The sequence below is a fragment of the Triturus cristatus genome, chromosome 3_1 (genome assembly GCF_964204655.1).
Source record: "Triturus cristatus chromosome 3_1, aTriCri1.1, whole genome shotgun sequence".
In the NCBI taxonomy this organism is placed as follows: Eukaryota; Metazoa; Chordata; class Amphibia; order Caudata; family Salamandridae; genus Triturus; species Triturus cristatus.
Genome location: NC_140583.1, coordinates 617074414 through 617097295, shown reverse-complemented (window position 1 = coordinate 617097295; position 22882 = coordinate 617074414). Strand labels below are relative to the sequence as shown.

The 22882-nt window shown below is 44.3% G+C and overlaps 1 protein-coding gene across 3 annotated transcripts in view; it reads left to right on the top strand.

The window, feature by feature from the left end:
* Window positions 1-22882, top strand: part of PCSK6 (proprotein convertase subtilisin/kexin type 6) — a 1413069-nt gene that overhangs the window by 3980 nt on the left and 1386207 nt on the right. The window contains exon 1 of one of the 3 annotated variants that reach the window (XM_085644550.1): window positions 11076-11548. The exons of the other annotated variants lie outside the window; for them this stretch is intronic. Within the exon in view, the coding sequence (XP_085500676.1) occupies window positions 11381-11548 (168 nt within the window). The 5' untranslated portion in view covers window positions 11076-11380. Of the gene's footprint in view, window positions 1-11075; window positions 11549-22882 lie in introns of those variants that run through there. 3 annotated transcript variants of the gene reach the window in all.

The window sequence follows — 22882 nt, the reverse complement described above, 5'->3', positions numbered from 1 at the left end:
ACTGACTTTAGTCAATTTACTCAGGGGCTGATGAGCGAGGGCTCCCAGCCACAGCATTTTGATGCTTTCCTCGGTGTTCTGTTAAATGAGGACTCTACTGCCACAAAGGAGCCTTCTATGACTTTTTGTACTCATTTATCTGCACCCTTACCACTTTGACCACTGATGCCATCAGCCAGGGAACTGTATCAGTTAGGGGGCAGGATGCAGAGGGATATGTGGTAACAACTATTTTACACTTGTAAATTGCAATGTGGCTGGGCTTAAGAACAAGAATACAAATCTGATCTGGCTGTCTATCCTAGATAACTTTGATTTTGTCTTTTTTCGGGAGACCTGGGCTATATCACCTATTATGTGTTGAGGTTTTTCTTATTCATGTCCTGCTACTGCCTTATCCCATAGGAGAGCTAAGGAGGGGGTTCTCTATTTGGGTTAAATTAAATCTCAGAATAAAAGATTCTTTTGTTAAACCAACATACCAGGCTTTGCTTGTCAAGGGTTATTTTAGTTCTTGCAGTTTTTATTTGGTTAATTACTACAATAATTATTTGACTAATTCCCACTGCCATTTGCTTGATGAGTTATTCCATTTTATGATGGGTCTGAAACCTTTGGTGAAGGGTAACGTTTAGGGGTGAGGCGAACTTGCAGAGTTTCATTCCATGGAATTCCACTGGGTTACATGAAAACTCTGCGAGATTCTGCGGAGTTCCACAAAGGGGCAGAAATTGGCACGCTGCACTGCTTGCAGTGATTTTTAGTGCTGGGAGCTTGTTCCACACTGAAAAATCAGCACAAACAGCACCACACAGCGCGCCAGAGAGCGTTGCTTCTTTGTAGTCTCTCCAGTAGATTTTCAACTTGAGCTGAAGCTTTCCCAGTGCAAACGGTCGTGACAGGCTGTGACCACCTGCATTGAGAACATCTCAGAGATGCCCTCCTAGTGACCGAATATCACACAAGGTGATGCCAATTCTCACTTGCCACCTTACCATTGATAAGCCACGGTGAGAAAAAACTATGCCAAGCAGCATTTGGTGGAGTTTGGCAGGACCTCCACATTACAAGAGTAACTCGGAGTGGCCAAAACTCTGCAAAGTCCACTGGTAGAGCGGAATTTATCACTCGCCCCTAGTAACGTCCCCCCAATTACGCGTTTTAATATGTGGGGATTTTAATGCCAAGTTAGGTAATGAGCCAACAAAGCTTGGCTCTTTGTATTCTGCTGCTGATACTGTACTATGAGATGCTAGGGGGCTGGAGCTGAGGGATTCTGTTGCTTAGCTGGATCTTGTTGATGTAGTTAATTACTCTCAGGGTGTTGATCCAAGTAAGACAACTTACCGAAGAGAGGGGGTGAGTGTCAACAATTGATATATTTGCTTCCAAACACTTCCTGCAGTGGTGCCCTAATAGCTCTGTGATAGAGACCCATTGGGGTGATTGCAACGCTCTATCAATTGAAGGGGTTTTCCTGTTAGGAAGGGACAAAACACTGATAACCTGGCATGGTATTAAACATTATTCTAAAGACAGCATTAGGTTAGTATGGCATCTCAAAGATTCTATTGCAATGCTGGACCTCCTTCTTAAAAATAATCTGCCTGCTATTTTGGGGTGCCTAGGTAAAGGCTTGGTGGAGGTTTTACTTTCATGTTATCAACATTTGTGTATTTCTATTAAGAATTCTTTGATGAAATCCCTTAATCCTGTCTTAGAGCACCTGCGCTGTTTTGATGTGAAATGTTCAGCAGCCAATCGGCCTCTGAGGAAGGCACTGGCTGGGTCTCCTAGGGATGTTAGGGTGATTTGTGAGGCCAGACAGAACTATAAGCTGACCATTAGGGAGAGGAAGCGTTTTCTGCATCAAAAAGAATGGGATCTCATGAATTAGCAGCTGCCCAGAATTGCAGTTAGGTATTCTGGGAGACTGTTAACAGGCTTCAGCAGCGAGACGCTACCCCTAATTAACTTCTAATTTGTAATATCTCGGGCCAGGAGTGGATTAAGCATTTCACCCCCATTTATCAACTGGAGAAAGATAAGGAGTGTGAAGTTAAATTACAACTGTATTTAGCCTACTCCACTCCTTTTCACTCTTCTTTACAGGAAGTAGAGGATGCAATTCGATCTAGGTCATGTGGTAAAGCTCCGGGTAACGATGGAATCCCCATGGATTTATCTAAATGTTATTTAGTTCACCTGCTTACAAACTTATTTAACAACTCTCTGTGTAGTAGGATTCCAGAGTCTTGGACTCTCTCTAGGATCATGCCAGTCTTCAAGAAGGGAGACAGAGGGTCGCCTAAATGCTACAGACTGATCTCCCTTAATCAATCAATCAATCAGGGTACTTGTAAAGCGCGCTACTTACCCGTGAGGGTCTCAAGGCGCTGAGGGGTCGGGGGGTGCCGCTACTGCTCGAAGAGCCAGGTCTTGAGGAGTCTTCTGAAGGCGAGTAGGTCTTGGGTCTGTCGTAGGTGGGTTGGGAGGGTGTTCCAGGTTTTAGCGGGGAGGTAAGAGTAGGATCTGCCGCTGGCGGTCATACGTTGGATGCGGGGGACATCTGCGAGGGCGAGGTTGGCGGAGCGGAGCTGGCGGGCGGGGGTGTAGAAGCTGAGTCCAGGCTGGTCCGGCGTTGTGGAGTGCTTTGTGTGCGTGGGTGAGGAGCTTGAAGGTGATCTTCTTGTCGATGGGGAGCCAGTGCAGGTCTCTCAGGACGGGGGTGATGTGGCTGCAGCGGGGGGCGTTGACGATCAGTCGGGCGGAGGCGTTTTGGATGCGTTGTAGCCGCCGTTGGTGTTTGGCTGGGATTCCTGCGTAGAGTGCGTTGCCGTAGTCCAGTCTGCTGCTGACGAGGGCCTGTGTCACTGTTCTTCTTGTTTCGGTCGGGATCCATTTATAGATCCGGCGGAGCATGCGTAGGCTGTTGTAGCAGGAGGAGGAGACGGCGTTGACTTGCTTGGACATGGAGTGGGAGGAGTCGAGGATGAATCCTAGGTTGCGTGTGTGGTCGGTTGGTGTCGGTGCTGTCCCCAGAGCGGTCGGCCACCAGGAGTCGTCCCAGGCTGAGGGGGTGGGTCCGAGGATGAGGACCTCCATCTTGTCTGAGTTCAGTTTCAGACGGCTGCTCCTCATCCAGTCAGCGATGGCCTTCATGCCCTCGTGAATGTTGGTTTTGGCGGTGTGAGGGTCCTTGGTGAGGGGGAGGATGAGCTGGGTGTCGTCGGCGTAGGGGATGATGTTGAGGTTGTGGTGGCGTGCCACTTGTGCGAGGGGGGCCATGTAGATGTTGAACAGCGTCGGGCTGAGGGATGAGCCCTGGGGGACGCCGCAGATGATGTCGGTGGCTTCTGACCGGAAAGGTGGGAGACGGATGCTCTGGGTTCTGCCGGAGAGGAAGGATGTGGTCCAGTCAAGGGTCTTCTCTTGGATTCCGGCTTCTTGGAGGCGTGTCTTTAGGGTGCGGTGGCAGACCGTGTCGAATGCAGCTGACAGGTCCAGGAGGATGAGAGCTGATGTTTCGCCATTGTCCAGTTGGCGTCTGATGTCGTCTGTGGCGGCGATGAGGGCTGTCTCGGTGCTGTGGTTACGTCTGAATTCGGATTGGGACGGGTCCAGGATGTTGTTGTCTTCGAGGTGGCGGGTCAGTTGGATGTTGACGATTTTCTTGATGACCTTTGCCGGGAACGGGAGCAGGGAGATGGGTCGGAAGTTCTGAAGGTCCGTGGGGTCCGCCTTGGGCTTTTTGAGGAGGGCGTTGATTTCAGCGTGCTTCCAGCTTTCCGGAAATGTTGCTTTTTCGAAGGAGATGTTGATGACCTTCCGTAGTTGGGGTGCGATGGCCGTGTCTGCTATTGATAGTTATATGAAGAACCTGGGAAGCGTAACTTTTAATCACCTGCAGACATGGGTCGTAGATAATAACATTTTATCACCTTGCTAATATGGTTTACGTCCCGGGCTTTGCTTGAACTTACACTTGATTGTAATGAAGCAGTGCCCACTGTACCTGTCTTTCATGAACTTGTCATCTGCTCTCTATTGCGTGAACAGGAATAAACTGTGGCTGAAGTTAATTAATTAGGGGTAGAATTCCCTTTAGTTAATTTTTTTACACACCCTTCATGAGCATCTACAGGCAAGGGTATGGTATGGGCAGTCTGGGGAACTTTCAGATGTCTTCCTGCTAGCTAGTGGGGTGCATCAGGGGTACATTTTGGCACCCCTGCCTTTTATTTCATATACTAATGATCTGAACACTCACTTATCTAGCTCTTCCAGGGATGTGACTAAAGTGGCCAACTTCGCTGTTGCGGCATTACTATATGCCGGGACATGGTTTTAATGGCCAGGATGTCCCATGACTCGCATATCTTAGTTGAATATGTAGTGTCATTTATGGGTATACTTGCCTGAAGCCTAATTTTGGGAAATCCCACACAATGGCCTGAAGACCTGGTAGGAAAATGTTGACATTTTTAAAGCCGAATGAACAACATCTTAGCATGGTACGGAATTTTCGTTAAGTGAGCATAGCGTTTGATTCAGACAATTCCTGGCAGCCACAAGTGAATGCAGCACATCTGAGATAAGGAAGAGTGACAGGTTCTCTTTTTATTCTATCCCAGAAGGATGGAAGGGCACCATCTTCCACTTCCATAAAGTTCATAAAATGCAATGTGTGCCTACAGCAACATATTGAGCAAGGGTGTGGGGACACCATAACTTCTTTTCCACACAGATAGAAGAAAATAGAATTTGAAGGCGGCTGATGAACCTTCCGCTCTCCATTGCTAATTTTATTTTGCACACTGAACTGAATTTAGATTATGTTTCAGATGCCATTAAATTAGCTCCCCTCCTTCTTTGGGTTAGTGTGTGGAGCAACAATGCAGCAAGTTTTAATAAAGCAGTCATTGTGGACTGTCTTAGTTAGGATAAGGGTCTTTCCATTTTATTGTTGAACTATGTCAGGAAATATTTTGCTGGCGTTGGTCTCCCTGGAATGTTTACTGCCCCTAGTTCCACTATCAAATCTGACATGATAAGAGGGTGGTCAAGTCCAGATTTGCTGAATTTAATTTTGCACTATGAACTCAGGAAGTTTTCATTAAACAAACTGTTCATAATTATTATCTCACTCCTGCGAATGGAGATAGAGCACTCTACCTTACTATAGAGATTACGCGCTAGGAGAGGTCTCTCCTTTTCAGATTTAGGCCTGGAACGGTATCGCGCAGTCTTTGTTGCATTTTAACTTCTTTTGCAGCTTTTGTCATAAATGTATTCAACTCTGCCTTAAACACATCTTGAAAATGTTAGCCTTTCATAAATGCAGAGAGGCTTTAATATATCTTCAGATGCTAAATAGCCCAAACATCTGTTATAGTGTTTGTTGTTTCCTGAAAATGGCCATCCGTTGTAGAAAGTCTATGGAGGGGAGTTAGGTGTAAAGGTCTGCTGTGTTTTCCTGATAAATGTATTTTATTGACATTCTATTATGCACAGATATATGTATTTTTAATTATATTGTTATGCTTATTTGTAATGTAAATTTTAATGTGTACATTATGTGGTGTATTTTGATGGACTGTTTGCTGTCTGTGTCAAGTGAATTTTTTACCTTGTGTTTTTATGATCTTTTTTGAAGATTGAATAAAGATTTTGAAACTGAAACTAGCACTATTCATTGGTTGTGTTTGAATAAAGATTTTGAAACTGAATCTAGCACTAGTCAGTGGTTGTGCAGTTTCCAAATTATCAGTTACCTAGGATGGGTCAGGTATGTCCCTGAAGTCAACATTTATGTTCTCCCGTTGTTATGCTCATATCTATGTGAAAATAGTGTGGGTTAGTTAAAATAATTTTACTGATGTTTCCTTATCTACTTACTTTCTTATGCCTATTACCCCTCTTGAGGCAAAGGTCACGAACTAGGACTTCACAGCCACATCTGTCCTGGGCATTTCTTTCAATTTGATTCTAGGTATTATCCATCTCCTTGCAGTCAGCCTTGAGGCCTCGACACCAGGTGTTTCTTGGCCCTCCTCTTTTCCTTTACCTTTGAGGGTTCCAGGTGAGGGCTTGCTTGGCAGTGTTTGATGCTGGCTTGTGGAGGGTGTGACCTATCCAGCCCCAGCATCTTTTCATGATTTCTTCATGAGCAGGGAGTTGGAAAGTCTGCTGTCAATGGTCGTTGTTGCTGATGGTGTTTGGCCAGCTAATTTGGAGGATTTTCCTCAGACAGGGGTTGATGAAGATCTGGACTTTGTTGCTGGTGGTCATTGTATTCCTCCAAGTTTCAGCTCCATACAGAAGGACAGATTTTATGTTGGTATTAAAAAGCCTGATCTTCGTTTGCCATGTTACGTCGTTGGAGCTCCATATCTTCTTTTACTGAATGAAGGCAGCGCTTTGTTTGCCAATTCTTGCCTTGACGTCAATGTATGTGCTGCCCGCTTGTCTATGACACCCCGCAGGTAGGTTAAGGCCCCAACCTCTTCCAGCCCCCCGGATTTGGTTGTTCCCCCTGTGGATTTTAGGCCAAGTTGTGCTGATGTGGCTGTCTCCTAATGCATCTGCAGATGGGTATGGGAGAGTAGGGCCAAGTCATCTTCAAAGTCCAGGTCATAGAGAAACTTCCAAGGTGTTCACTGGATCTCATTTCCTCTGACCTTGCTGTGGATGTCTTCATGATCCAGTGTGTGGCCAGCAGGAAGATAAAAGGCAAGAGCATAAAACCCTGGCGGACTCCTGGCCTATATTCAAAGGCTTCTGTGAGTTGTCCTCCATTGACTATCTAGCAGGTCATTCCCTTGTGAGAGTTCCTGATGTTTCTTACGAGTTTATCTGGCACACCGTAGGGGTGGAGGAGTTTCCAAAGGTTCTTTCTGTCCACGCTGTTGAATGCCTTCTCATACTTGATGAAGATCACATAGAGGGGGGAGTTCCATTCCATCGACTGCTCAATGATGATGCAAAGGGTTGCAATCTGGTCTGTGCAGGATCTAACTTTGTGGAAGCCAGCTTGCTGGTCTCACAACTGAGCGTCAACTTGTTCCATCATTCTGTTCAGGATGACTCTGTTGAACACTTCCCCTGGGGCTGATAGAAGAATTATCCCTCTATTGTTTGCGTAGTAACTAAGGTTACCTATCTTGGGGATCTTGATCAGATATCCCTCCTTCCAGTCGGATGGCACTTTCTCCTCTTCCCAGATCCTTCCAGAAATGTGGTAAAGGATTTCTACTGATGTTCCAATGTTTTCCTTCAGTGCCTCTGCAAGAATGTTGTCAGGACCTGCTGCCTTTCCATTTCTCAGATCTTTGATGGCTTGCCGTATTTTTTCCATGAGTGGCCTGCTGCAGTCGATTGGCAAGTCCTTGCCAACTGGCTGTATGTCTGGTGGATACTGCATCATGGGCTGGTTCAACAGTTTTTCAAAGTGCTACACCCATCTTCGCTGTTGGCCTTCATTACCCATGATTGTCTTCCCAGCTTTGTCGTTAACAGGTCTTTCTGGATTGCTGTATAGGCTGGAGATTTTCCTTGCTATGTCATAGAGTTCTTTCAAGTTTCCATGGCTTGCTGCATCCTGGGCTTCTCTGGCAAGACCATTGATGAATATTCACTTGTCTGCTCTTAAGCTTCTCTTTGTTTCCTTGTTGGTTTTGGTGTATTTGCCTTGAGCGTTTGCTTTTCCTGCTCTCGTTCGGTTGGTGTTGACTGCAGCTTTCTTTTCCTTTCTCGCTTGGATTTTGCAGAGAGTCTCGGTGGAGATCCAGTCTGTTTCCCTGTTACAAGATTAAAAACAGGAGTGTTGAACAACAGACACTTCTTTTCTTTTCAGTCACCAAGTTTCAACAGTTGAATAGTGCCCCAACGAGGTCAGGCTTCTTCCTCAAGACTACAAGTCTTTGTATCTCACATCAAATATTGTGAAACAATTCCTGATTCATAGGGCATATTATGCAATTACATTCAATATATTTGTTGGTCTTTCATAACATGTAGTTCAGAGCAAACCTTATATGCTGGATCTGCTAATACAGAGTGATCAAGGAAAGGATCATAACGAGAGTATAAACAGCACTGACAGCAGACATACAAAAACCATCATTGAATATTAGAGTAAAGTCAAAATGGATTGCGGTGTAGAGTTCCAGAACAAACAATGGAAAGCAGCACTTGCACTCAGACGCATAGTTACAAGCAATGCCAGATTCAGCCTGATACACTTTAACTTTGTACACAGAATCTATATTGCACCAGCAATGATACACAAGATCGATTCATCCAGGTCCCAAGATTGTCTCAGATCCCATCAAATAGAGGCTATACACCTGCATCTGATATGGGATGGGATTGTTCAAGAATGCATATGGACTGAAAGCAAGTGGAAGATAGTTATTGGGACAAGTTACACTTAGGTGTATGGCTTAGCCCACAAGTGTACCTGCAGTCTGTTGAAGCTAGTATTAAAAATAAATCAAAAAGAAATGTATAGATTTTACATTATTGCTGGCATGATTTTGTCTGGCAATTCACTGACTGGGTACACATGTCCCAAGCAAAATCAGCTGCAAAAATGATATAGAAGACCGGTGTGTTGGTGAAGAAATCCATAGGAAGCAGACTAGAAGGGATGAAAACTTCCTGAAAACCTAGATCTGTGGCTGTCATTGACCAGGAACTTACAATTTGCACCAGTCTAACGCCCTTCTTGAATAGTAGCAATAAGGCCACAGTGGAGAAAATAAGTTTATTGAGACTGAGGATTTCTAGAAACATGTGATGAGTTCAGGGTAGGATACAATAACTTGAATTTGAATTGTATATCAATACAACGCTACTGTGATTATATAAATGCATTATAATGCAACTATCTGACTCTAGGCACAAGCATAATGTTTATATTTTTTTATTTGTGACTGAAAAATGTTGATAAAAGGTACAGCTACAGCAGTAAAAGCACAAGCTTTCCCCATCACAGGACACCTACAAATCCTGCAGTAGAGCACATGTTTTGCTTCCTCATAGCAACAGGTACAGTACGACAGTAGCAAAGTAAGGTTCTTTCTCTCACAGAAGGCAGCAAGTGTAATCTTCCATTCCCTGCAGTACATGTGCATCAGGACAGACTACAAGCTTTCATTGCTTATGGAACATGCACAGTTAAGGCATGAGTTGTATGTAAGCGACAGACACATCTCTGGAGTGGCTGCTTAACTCACTGAGAGGAATGTATAGGTGGACGTGTGAGTGAATATGCAAGTACTGACACCATTCTCATGTAGGTGACATTCCACATCAGTGTCCTAAAGGTCCTGCTGCTGTCAGTCAGAGAACTTCTGTCACTTCTGTATCTCTTGGTGTCATGTGCTGCAGTCTTACTGCTGTCACTTTCTTTAGAACCAGCTGCTGCCATTCACATGTACATTTGCCAATCATCTTAAGATCTCAAAGGCTGGACCCTTGCTACACCAACACCGAGACCTTCGCTACACATGGTGTGAAAGGAGAAGGGAAGAGCAACCTGTGCCAAGCATGGTCCATTTAAAGTCACAAATAGCAAAAAGAAAAATACCTTCCTGCTGCTCTTTTTTTCTCCTCCACCATTGACCCTTTGTCTCTATAATCACCTCACTCTACAATATAGTCCTTTTGCTTTTTGCCATCCCCAGTTTAAGGTACATTTTCCTGTATCACTCATTCTCGCAATGGTACTGCATTTGCTGCTTGTTCTGGACATATGACACCACTTGCTGGTGACAGACCAGGCACCCGTATAATAGTCTCTTCTCCACAATGTCACCCTACTTTCATGTGGCTCAACCTATCCTCCCTTCTCACAGCTACTCCCTTTCATCATTAATCCCATTTCTTTTTCTTAAATACATTAGCGACACATTTTCTCTTTTCACACTTCACCTACCTTTCTTTATCTAACGCAGTCCTCTCACACTTTTTATTTGCACACTTATTTCTGTACATCCTCTGGTACCCTCCTCTCTCTATCCTTCTCACTTCCCTCGAGCTCAGAACACAATACTCTGCTTCACACTCATCTCACTTTTATATCTCATAGGCTTTTTTCTCACTTCTTACTTTCACATATTCTATTATGTAATCTTTCACACCCTCCTCTCAAAGGCCCACTTTACTGTCCCACACTTTCTTTTTACCTACTCATTTTCACTCGCAAACGCTCACAGTCTCACCTCTGAATGAAATGCTTCTCTCACAGACAAATGTACAAATTCAATTCTCTTTAAAATCCTCCTTTCCCTTGCAAACCCCACTTATTGCCCGTTTCAAACATGTAACCTCTCTTACACTGCCTTCTCCTACTCCAATCACTCTCTTTCTCAGCTCCTGTTTCTCACAAGCACTTTCGATTCTTTACAATCTCATATACACCGATGCATACACTCCAGGATAACAGTGGCTTTATGTTCCCAATACCCAGTATGAATGTTGAATTATCATTTCTGAAAACTGCCCTGTTGAAAATAAAGCAGGGTTCCAAAATTTGACAACATTGACTTAGAGGCCCAGCTGATGAAGCCTGAATAGAAAATCCTATGCAGGATTGTAGACTTAAATTAACACAATTATGATTTCAAGATTAAACGGATAATTTAGTTGGAAAATTGGGGAAAAAGAAAAGTATTAACAAAATATAGGAGTGTGTGTTGATTTTTCCCCCCACGTATTGAGAGGTAGCTGTTACCTAGTGGGTCGTTATTTTGAGCCCCGGAGCCCTGTTCCTAGTATTATGCATGTTCTACAGGCACACCTTTTGAAAATGGTGTGAGTGTGCCCACGCCTCTGGTGGCGTGCAGTCGTAGCCTCAGTGCTTGAGCAGCTGAAAATGCCGAGGGCCGCTAGTGACTGCTGGTATTTCATGTTCTCACTTCTCTCCGCCGGTCCCCTCAGCCGCGGATGGAGCGCATCCCTGGAACTTCGCATTTCGCTTTACGCGGACTTTCCTTCTGTTCTGACACTTTGCCTCTCAGTCCCGGGTCAGGGGCGGAGCTTGGGCGCTCGACGCTCCCTATTGGCTACTTGTAACTCTAGTCTGTATGAGCTTGTTCAGCGCGAGCTTCCCTGCTCCGTCTGCCGGGAGTCTGTCGGCTCTTAGTGGTGCCTCACTGCCTGCTGTGGAGCGTTCCAGTGGCGCGAGCTGACTTCACTCGTCGTCGCGTGCCTGCTACGCAAGACTTTAGAGCCTGTTCCTGCAGCCTGTTCCTAGCCCTGTCCCAGCGGCTGCTTCCTGGAAGTTAGTGGCTGGAGCCCCGAAAGAGAGGCATGCAAGTATTGCTTCTTCCACCGCCTTGTGTCTTGTGAGAAGACCCCGCTGTTGGTCTCAGGGATGGCGGCCCCCCGTCTGCTCCTGGTACTTCTCCTGATGGTGCTTCGCAGTGTCCAATGCTCGCCCTCCCGCACTGTCTACTCTAACCACTGGGCAGTGCGTGTGCTCGGGGGACCGGATGAAGCGGATAGGGTGGCGTCCAGGTACGGATACCGCAACCTGGGGCAGGTAAGATAACCACGTAGCTCGTACAAACTAAGGGGGCATATATCCCACTTAAAGTATCTTTGGGTGCAACCCCTTCGACCTAGAAACTAACGCAATCTCGTAAAGCGCGTAGTAATGTTATTAACTCTCCTGTGCAAACACTGAGTCTCACTGCAAGTTTACCACTATGGGTCGCTTATTGATCGAGTTCTGTATAGTCCAAATATTTACACGAGTAGCATGCAATGAATGTACCGTCCGTCACTGCATCAAGTCTCAGGGACAGAGACAACTCCTTCACCGCAACTCGTACCCAGCCCATGACACAGTACTTGTGCACCTCATGCAACAATGACAGTGCACCCCCGTGGAAAACCTCCTGGTAATAATATACCCAACGTTGAATACGTTTTGCTAGTTCAACCCGTTCTAAAACTTTGCCCTTTAAGCAAGTCTCACTAGTGGTGCAAAAATTGCTGCAAGCGATTTTAGTACTACTATGTGCAACCCTTTCTGTTGATGTGTCTAATGCAGCTCTTAATACTCACTCCTGCCTGCAAAACACACATCGAGTGATAAAACACAAATCTTGTTTCACTCTAGTGAGTTGCCATGCGTGTTATTGTTGTAGGGCGGGCGTTAAGCTCTTGCTGTTACTACAAACAATGTAGAAAGCATGCGGTTATTGCAACACTGTGCGAACATTTCTCGTACTCCGGCCAGTCCAACACTTACTTTTAGCACAAGAGGCAAGAGCCAAACCCTACCACATATATTGCTTATCCAATATCCAGTCCATGCAGCACTTGGAGCTTGTGAACTATTTACAATATTTAAGGGTTGTGCACCTCCAATCCTACACATTTTATTATTGCATTTGCTGCTCTACAGTAGCTGTTACTTTCGCCTTGTGCAGAAATTGCTGCAAACCCACCAGTGTCACCTAATTCTCCCCTAACACTTACTGTTAGTACACATTCCGGTGATACACTTGCTAAGCGCATACCCAAAACTTCAACACGTTCTGCTTCTGCACCATTGATTATTGCCTGGACTTTCCTGTGCAATTTGTCCTGCTAGATCGCACTATGAAACACTTATTGCTAGTTTAAACTGATGTATAACTATTCATAGGGCATCTATCACGTAATATTCTTATTGCAAACCTTTTCTGCATTTGTTTATTGTGCACTCACAATGTACCCACTGCGTCCCTTGCAACACGTACGTCTTGTGATCCGGTGGAACACACGCACATTCGGATTTTCCTGTGGAATTGCTACTGCACTCCTGTGTGTTTCAGAAACAAACCCAAATTCCGCATTAACAATGCAGAACACGAATAACATAATACAAGTAAAACGGTGATTCCACTGAGTCTATTGTTAATGGGTAGTCGGAATTTTGAAGGCTGTAATAATCCTATGTTTATTTAATCCCACCTCTAAATAATACAGTTCATTCTGTCTGGGCAGAATGCTATCAATAATTCACATAGCATGCATCAGTTACCTTTCATTAGTGAGAGCAGCCCATAGGAGTTATAAAGATCTCAATCTGATTTCTGCAATCTAACAATTCACAACTCACTGAGGTTTATTCACTAAGGTACATTCGGTTGTAAATGTAGGTTTATGATCTAGTTTAAATGTTTTACACTTGCTAGGAACAGACTAAGGGATTCCTCACAGTTGTAAATTAGTTTCTGTGGATTTCTCTTACATGATTGCAGAGATATCCACAGTAGTAAATCCCGCTCCAGGGGTGGCAGGTGGATGTCCTCCGGCATGGTTTGGAAACGCCCACAAATATGTACAACCCTTTTCAACCTTGGAAGTGGTTAGAGATTTCCCCCTTCCTAGAGTGAAATGGTAAGACATAACCCCAGACCTGCTTATAGTCTAGGGAGCGACCTTGTCCATGGATGAAATCAATTTCCCAGCAGAGAGAAACAGATGCACACTTGCACAGGAGACTTAATTTCCCCCTGTGCAGAGATCTGTGCTATGGAGAACATTGGTGTCTTTAGAGGGGGACTAGATGGTGCCAGTGCTCCAGGTCTGTTTGTCCTTGCTTCTTCCACCACAGCTTCTAAATGTTTCAAGAGGCGACACCAAAAAACAAACCCACTACAATTTTCTGCACACAATAATTTGTTCAAATATCTTTCACTACAAAACAGTGTTTTTTGGTTAAAATCTTTAAATCTAACTTAGCGTGTGTGTCCATGTGTATATCTGTATTTAATGTATGTTTATGTATATAAATAAATATACATCCTCGGCCAATTAGAGGGGCCTGTTTTTTACATTTTCGTCAGTGTTGGACGACAGCATCCAGATATATCTAACTTTTTAACCGGTTCAAGTCCAACCAGAGCAGTTCTGTAAGCATGCATTTCTTGAATAGCTGAATGGATTTACACCAAATCACAAAAAACACCCTTTCTGAGTAAAATTCGAACTTTTTGCCATATTTGGTGTAATTCCATTAATCAGAGAGCAAGATTCCTATGGGGATTAACATTGAAAATCAACGGTTTGGGGACCCTCTTTTTCTTGGCCCTGCTTGAGGGATCAACTGAAAATTTTCCATGAAGGAGCAAAAGTGGGTTAACTTTTTTGGGGGGTAAAGCTTCATGCAGATTTGTGCAGATTCATCAAAAGGCACCCAGGTAATAAGCAAAACAGAAAAAATGCTCTTCCTGTGGAACTCTGACCTAACTATAACTATACAGACTGTGTGTATATGTATATGTGTGTGTGTGTATATATATATATATATATATATATATATATATATACATATATATATATAACAGTTTTATCTGTGGCCCAATCTATGCCTCATGCGTAGCGGTGGTTGTCCTCTGGCCGGGTCCTGTACCCAAGCCTCATGCTGTCGCCCAACCCACATTTTATGTTTATTCATTAATTTTCATTTTTGTAGTACCGCAGTACAACCTCAGTGCCCGTTGCTTGAAGTTCACCCCCATGGTAGCGTGCCCCTGTAGCTTGGGCATGACACTTTCGCACTGGTGGCGATACTTCACTGGAGGGCCATGCTGGGTCCTCACTCCTCAGGTGTATAGCAGTACCAACTGCACAAAATGTATTTAAAAAAACTTGTGCCCTTATGGGGTCCCTCCAACAAGTAGCCTGTGGTCAGGGTGTCCATACTTTGCCCCCTTATACTGCTTTTCCAAAACATTTTCAGGACACTGGGAGGGAATCTCTGACTCTTGTAATGTTGGCAACAACATTGTTTTTGTATTGTGGCCAGTAAGTCAGATTGCTTAGTACTATGAGACTGGTATACTTAACTTTTCAAGGGTCAGGATAGAGGTATCCTGATCCCATGGGACTGATGGGGGGAGGGGGAGAGGAGGTCCAAGAAGAAATTGTCCAAAAATGTTTTTCTTGGCCACGCAAGGATCTGTGGATCCACCACAGCACTCGGCACAGGCCCCCAGGTGAATCCGCAACGGATCTGCGGATTCAGATCCCAATAAAAAAAATATACCCACGCAGACCCACTCACTCACTCACTCACTCACTCACTCACTCACTCACTCACTCACTCACACACCCACAACCCTTCACACCCACTCACATATTCATACGGCCGCTCACACACCCATTCAGAGACCCAGAACACTACTCACATACCTGTACAGCCACTCACACATCCAGTTACAGATGCACACAGCCCCTCACATAGCCACTCACAGACCCACACAGCCAGTCACACATGGACTCACACGCCCACTTACACAACCATTCACACACCCATACAGCCACTCTCACACCCACTCAGTGACCCAAAGAACCACTCACACAACCCTTCACAGAACCACAGAGGCTCTCACACACCCACTCAAAAACCTACACTGGTAGTCACACATGCACTCACGCATCCACCACACACTCACACACCCACTTACATACCCACACACCCACTTACACACCCACACAACCACTTACACACCCACACAACCACACACACACCCACTCACATAACCAGGTTACAGGGATATTATAGTTAGGTTCAGATTTTACACATTCAAAACCATAGAAATTCAGCATTTATAGTTATCTCAAGTAACTATAACTTGTTATCTTGAGTAACTATGACTTGTGTCCCAAGGTAACTTTAACTCGCCCCTTTTTCACGCACTGCTAATTACCCCACATATGACATCACTCATGCCATCTTCTATGACCTCATTAATTATATCACTGCAACAATTGTAGTGAACTTATTGATGAGAAAACTGTGCATGGTGGGGGCGTGAGTCATAGCTACTTTAGGGTACAAAGGTTAAAATGACAATATAATTTGGTGAACATTTTAAGAATAAGCTAACATTTTAAACAAAACAAAAAAATCACTGAAATTCACCAGTTATAGTTCTCTCGATCAACTATAACTTGTGACCTAAAGTAACTATAACTTGTGCCCACGTCATGTACAATCTTGTCATTGATGCAATTTCAGAAGTTGCAGTGAATTTATCAATGATGTTATAGAACATGTCATGAGTTATGTAATATGTGGATTAATTAGTAATGCTTGGCAAGGATGCAAATTATAGTTACCTTAGTGCACAAGTTATATGACAGGCCTAGTGCCACTTATATTTTCTTTTAAATTACACACAGGACAGGGGACTAAGTCTCCGAGTCCTGTAATGGCTGCCTGCAACCTATTTCCTCATGTCAAAACCCCCTGAGCCAATAAGAAGGCTCTATTTTTAATATTGGGTTTTAGGGACTCTCATGAGAGTCCCTCTCACCCAACTGGCCAAATATACACATTTTATAGATTTAATATCTAAAAAACTACCGAATTGATTTACATCAAATCACAAAAACACACTTTCTGGACTAAGATCTAGATTCCTGCCAAATTTGCTGTAATTCAGTTTAGCAGTTTTTGCGTTAGCGCTGCCTAAAAAGTCAATGGAAAATGCATGGGGATTTTGTGTTTTGTGACCCCCACTCTTTTTCTCAGTACGCTTGACAGATAAACCCAAAACTTTCTATGCACAACCTAGGCAGAAAAGAGAAACTTAAAAAAAAGTTTTGTGGAGATTTTTAAAATGGTGCCAAAGTTATTAGCAAAACAAAAAAGGAATTTCACTTCAATTCACTTCTAGGGCCAACACTGATGGAGAATTCTGCTAGGGGGGATAAGGGCTTTCTGGCGAAGTTACATGACATACTGGGAATGTATGTGAAAAACAAAAAAAATAGAAAAACACTTTCAAGCCAATATATACAGCGTCAGCTAAATTTGAACTTTTATTTTTTTTAATAGCCCCCCCTCCCCTCCCCCCCGCCAAGTTTTCAGTGCTCTTCTGATCGCCATCTGGCATTACAAGACACTTTCACAAAGAGGTTCTCACAATGTACCAGTGAAAAGGGGCCTCTTTTCATAGAAATCTGAAATCATAGATGGGGCAGGTGGGGACACGTTTTCACATTACTTCATAGTAATCATCTACTTGTTTGTTGATGTCTGAGCCCAAAGGTGTCAGGGTCATCAAGACGAAAGCTTTATGAGCTGCTGATGTAATGAAAATTTCTGAAATAAAGGCCCAGTATTGAAGAGACATGCATGAATATATGCTAGTTGTGGAATTATATCATTAAGTGTAAACACATGTCTCTGATGACCAATAAGGGAGTACTTTGATGCCTTCATCTGAATCCAAAGTAATTATTGGACTAAGAGACGTTTGAAGGTCTCCCAAAGCAGAGTGCCAGTGCAGAAAAACTGACTGGGGTGGGCCAGCTGAGATGTTTAAATACCTATAATTGTGATGAACTCTTAGAGTTGCTAAACAAACTGCCCCTCTCCTTGGCTGTGAGTTGGCCCTGCATAGTATTCCCTGCTAGTGAAAGCTCCTGTGCAATATTAACTGCTAGTGTATGTCTATTTATTTGATATTTTCATACACCATGACTGCACCAAGCGGTATTAGTGTGCTATACAATTTTAACAACCGTATAATGAGTGTGTTTTCTAAGAAGGTAACAATAACATAGTCTGATGATGCTGCAGTTGGACATCATGCTGTTGATGCTTCAGTTGAAGATAGGGTCATAAATAGTTATGGTTTGTTGAATGGTAAAGAGGAAAGGGACGGGGTCCTTATGGTTGCAAGGATTTGTTGTAAGGAGTGAAAAGAGCAAGGGGAGAGGACTGGATCAGTTTTGGAGGAGGAAACAAAGTATGACATTCTTAATGTGAGTGATTTTTTTAATAGGACAGTTGTGAAGTCCCTTCTGAAGTTGAAGTCTGGTCATTGTCTCAGATCGGCTGGCACAGAGAGAGCTGAACACTCTTGCTCCCGCTCTTGTGAAAGATGTGTTCTGTGTTTGTCTTGTTTGAACTTGTTTGGATGTTTTGCTTCAAGAGTGTATTAAGTGGTTGACAGGAAGCTGGGAGCTGCCAGCTGTAGCCAGTGGCCATCACGTTAAGATGCAACCTTGGTTTTTGTTCAGAGTTAATCTTGCTGCGGCATTAAATGCTGCTTTGATAGGAATGATGTGGTTGGAGTCGATGATAAGAACGCATTTCCATAATCAATCTGCACATTTATGAATGTGGTGCTGAATTAGTCTGTTGGATAACATTTGTTTTAAGTTTCTTGAGTGAGTGTAAATTTTAGTTTGCTGATTGTTCTGTTTTTTTCTGATATGGTGAGTAAGAGATTCATTGGGGTTGATTGTGGTGCCCAGTACCTTAACACTTTGTTGCCAAGGTAGGTGTGAATGCATGCAATTTGCATTCCTGCAGTTGATCTTTGCTCACTTTGCTTTTGGAATATGGTGACATCCACATGAATTCTCTTTCCTGTAGGTTTATTCATTAGGAAGTTTTCATTTATCCAGTTTTATAATTTATTGAGATTTAGACAGTACTGGAGCGAGACGCGGTCTTGGCCAGATGTCACATTATTCATAAAGCACAATCCTAGTTGGAAAACGCTGTTCATCAGGCGAGAGCCCTGGAGTACAATTGTTTAGAATAAGGCAGGTAATTTGTATGTTCCTATCGTGTGGGGGTAAAGCTCCCTGTGCTATTTATACGACTAATAAATATGCCCTCATTCAACACTTAGTTGTACACTTGATATTTATGGCTAGTGTACCATTTGCACCATGTATTGCTACTTCACTTAATACAACACTTACTATTACTTCACTTTATGCAACACATACTGTTGGTTCTCCCCACTTTAGATTTACTGCTATTGACTTACAGTGGATCTCCTAATGCCAGTAGATTCATTCCAACATTTATTGCTAGAGCAACTTCTCAACACTTACTGTAAATTTCAGATTCTGTAAATACAGCTCCATAGACTACTTACAAATGGTTCACCCTGTGTAGCAGAAGGGTGATCCTGTGCAACTCTTATTGCTAGTGTATAAGCGGAATAGCACATAATGCTTGTACATGTACAAGATTAGTTCACAGCTGAGGCTATACCAAGAGGATTGAATGTGAGCCGCTATGACCTTCACTTGGATCTTACAGCCCAGGTTGAGACTGGATAAGGGCCGATACATGTTCCTGCCCAGAGGATCCCTCCCTATCTGGGAATCAGCGCTATAAGAGCCTCTTGTGAGTATGCCAGCACCCGTCCCATTGTGTGAACCTCTGCGTACAACTGAGCTAAATGCTTTATGAGAGCTGCCTGAAAGCACTTAAAGGATTCCATGGGTGTCTTGCCCATCGCCAACTGCATAATTGCCACGGCTATCTTGTGCTCAATAATACATATAATAATAATAATAATAATAATGTAGTCAATGCTGAGGCATGTTGACCAAAGAAGAGGTCAACTGGCCATCACTAGCATCTATGCTGGCCCATATAGCTTTTTATAATAGTCCAAAAACACTGTGGTGATATGTCTGCTTATGCACACAGTGACCTTGTGGGTGTCAAATGACTGTGATCATGGACCCGCTGTGCTCCACCTGTAAAAGACTTGCGAGAAAACGTCCAGCCCGGCTCCCTTCCTCATGCCTCTGCAACATGCACTCCCAAAAATCATGCCGGGACATCCTGATGATCAAATCAGTATGTTCCCATCTCCGTTGGACCAGGGCGTGATGTGTCTTCATGTCCAAAATCGTGCGGAGCTCCAAAAGATGCAGCTCGTGTTAATTCCAGTCCAGTTGGGTCTGCAGAGTGGAGTGTACCCAGTAGAGGTTCTAATACAGATCCCCCAAATGTACGCCTTAAAAGCATCTCAGTCGACCAACGGTGTGGAGGCAGAGCCTGCATTAGCTTAGAAATAGTGAGTTATCGCAGCACTCAGAGTGTCCTGGCAGGCAGCGTCCATCAAGGCCGAGCATTGCAGAGGCCAGGAGGGTTCACGGGTTCTTGTTGGGCCCCTGTGCAAGGACAGCATAAGCAGATAGTGATCTGAGTGTGGTGTCGCCTAATATTATGTATTGTGAGTTGGCCTGGCAAGATTCTGAGAGGTGAGGAAGAGGACTATCGTAGTGTGCAATGCATGAATGTGGGCAAAGAATAATCTCTGGTCAGTAGGTGCACATATCTCCATGCATCCAATGAACACCAATTTCAGATGCAGCCGCCCACCTGCTAGGATGCCCTGTGTGCCAACACACCCGGCGAGGGTGCGTGGGACCTGTCCATCATGGTATCCAATACAGATTTTAAGTCCCCACCCACCACTAAGGGCTCATCTAAGACCCGCTCAAATAGTTCGTTCAGTGAGTGTAGGTGCACCGTCTGCCATAAGTTAGAAGAGTAAATCCCGAGTATGTGAACCATAGGGCCGCTTCCAGGATCTGTGTGACCTCGTCCGAGCGCGGTGTAGTCAGCGCCAGCATTGATAGTCAATGTCCTTGCATCTATGCCTTGGTGCACCACTGGAGTTGGTGGCAATTTAGTTGCTTTTTCGCTTTTCAATTGTGAGCACATATAGAAGGTAGGCCCCCAGGAATGTGACAACTAAGGGGCAGAGGCCTGCTTGTGGGTCTACTCCAAGTAGTCCACAGGCAGCTCAATTACCCACCAAAAGGCAGTGAGGCAGCACAGGCAGCCTCCTGGCATTCAGTCTGACCACAGTCAGAGCAGACCGCCAAGTTGACGGGGCAAATGATGAGGCTTGGTAAACAGCAGGCTATTGTGCATCACGTGATCAATTCGGGGGAAAATGAGCATACAGCCAAGAGGCATCTGAGGGGCAAGGAGCAGCCCCATCCCACTGGGGCAAATCACTCCAGGGAGGGAGTCCTCCAGGCAAAAGCTCAGTCCCTTCAGGGGGGCATGCAGCTTAGTAATCAGTCTGCAGTGGTAGGGCAACAACTTGTCTCCCCCCATCGCACACAAGTTGTAGTGCAGGTGGCAGACAGAAGCCCCTCCTGCACTCGCCTCCTTTGCGGGTCCCCTGCAGTGATGTTTAAATGAGACTGTCCTTGCCCCCTCCTCCTATATTGTTATGGCATCTCTTCCCATCCCAGACCTGCCCTCAGCCGAAGTCGTAGCTCACTGCGTCCTCTGAAGCAAGCAACCGCCCTGCAGCGGGGAGCAGGAGTTTGTTTCCTGGCCTCTCACCTGTCCGCACTTGCTTGCGAGACCAAATTAACAGCCTCACTCCTCCTCGGGGGCAGTTGCAACCATCGTATGGGAGGACCAAGCTCTGCTACCTCCCGGATTGCAGAGGATAAGAGCGGAAACCCAGCTGAGCTCGCTAAGATGCGGCCACCATATTGCTCGTCCTGGTCGTGCCTCCCATCTTGTCTCTCCTTGAGTGTGTTCCTTGCCCTAAGATGAAGTGTCCCATGGTATTTGTATCCCGTGTCACATAGTTGTTGTATTCTTTGACCTTGAATCTGTGTGCCCCAGAACTCTTACCAGTGTCTTCCCTGTCATGGTATCACTGTCTCAGTATAGTTCTTTTCTTCTCTAAGCGTTTAAGTTCCTCTAATAATATAGCGTTCGCCTTGACCTGTTAGTATGGTTTCTCCCATCACAATGCAATGTTGTATTGTGCACAGTGGCTGTATGTTCCTTGTCCCAGGGTGTTCTTTTACATATGACAGTGTTAGGGTATTCCCGACAAGGCTAGCCTTTGGTCGAACAGTGCCCTAGATAAAGCGGTGTATGAAGTACTCACAATTTTAAGATAATTGAACAGAAATGCAGTGAGCTTTGCAAAGTACTAACACCCCACCGTTGCTGTGTTTTGACTGGTGAAGCACTGGCTTTCCAAGGGGGATACAACATAGGCACTGCGACGATATCAGAACTTCTTAGTATTGCAGCTACACTTTTAAACTAACTGTGCCAAAGCTTCTCAACAGAGATGATATATTCCTAATGGCACAGTACCGGAACTTCTCTGTAGGAGTGCTGATGTTTTAATTCAGCATTATCGGAAATCCTTAGTAGGGTTGCTATATTTTTAATAGCGCAATAATGAGGAGGTTTGTTATCTCTGCAAAGAGATCAATATTTGAATGAGCTTGGAGTGTGGACTTCTCTTCTTGTACCTTTCTGAGCAGATGTGATGGATCATGGTATTGTGTGCATGAGGCATCTCCAATGTAAGTTTTCCTCCAACATAGAGGAGTTAATGCACATTTAGCAACAGGGCAAGCTTCATTCAGAAACGACGCATAAACAGCAAAGGTAGGAGAAACACGAGCTTTTGCAAAAAACACCATTAGTGCAAACCTCTCTGACACACAGGTCGGGTACCATAGTGGGAACACAATTATTTGGAAGCATTGACAAAGCCAATAGGTCTTGTCCATGAAACATGTTTACTTTGCCAGTGCTTGTTTTCTCTGTCCTTGTTGGCCAATGTGGATGCACAAATATCCACGGCAGCTATCTTTTAATGGGAACTTTAACTACAGCAAAATATATTCAAAGATGGACACTGTAGATATGCACACATCTGCTGTGGCCGCCTTTTAATGGAGAATCTTAAAGTATGCAAAAAAACATTAAAAGTTGGCCACCACGGAAGAATGTATTCTATTAGATTTAAAGAAACCTATTCAAATATGGTGCAGCAAATGGGCTTGCCTCAGTGCCAGCCATTTAAAACAGAATGCCGCAAATGACATCAAAAAATGGCTGCCATGTTGGCACAGACCTTCAAATGGTTTCTCTATACTTTTTTATAAGCATCATGCTGATAGTTGTTACTATTCTCAACAGAGGCAAATTTGTGAAGATGTATGCAATCATGGCAGATACACAAGGTCTCACAGCCCCTGTGTTAACGGGTGAGGCGGGAGCTCTAGGTCTAGGCCCCTTTCAGCCACCTCGACTGTTCAATTGCACAATTATTAG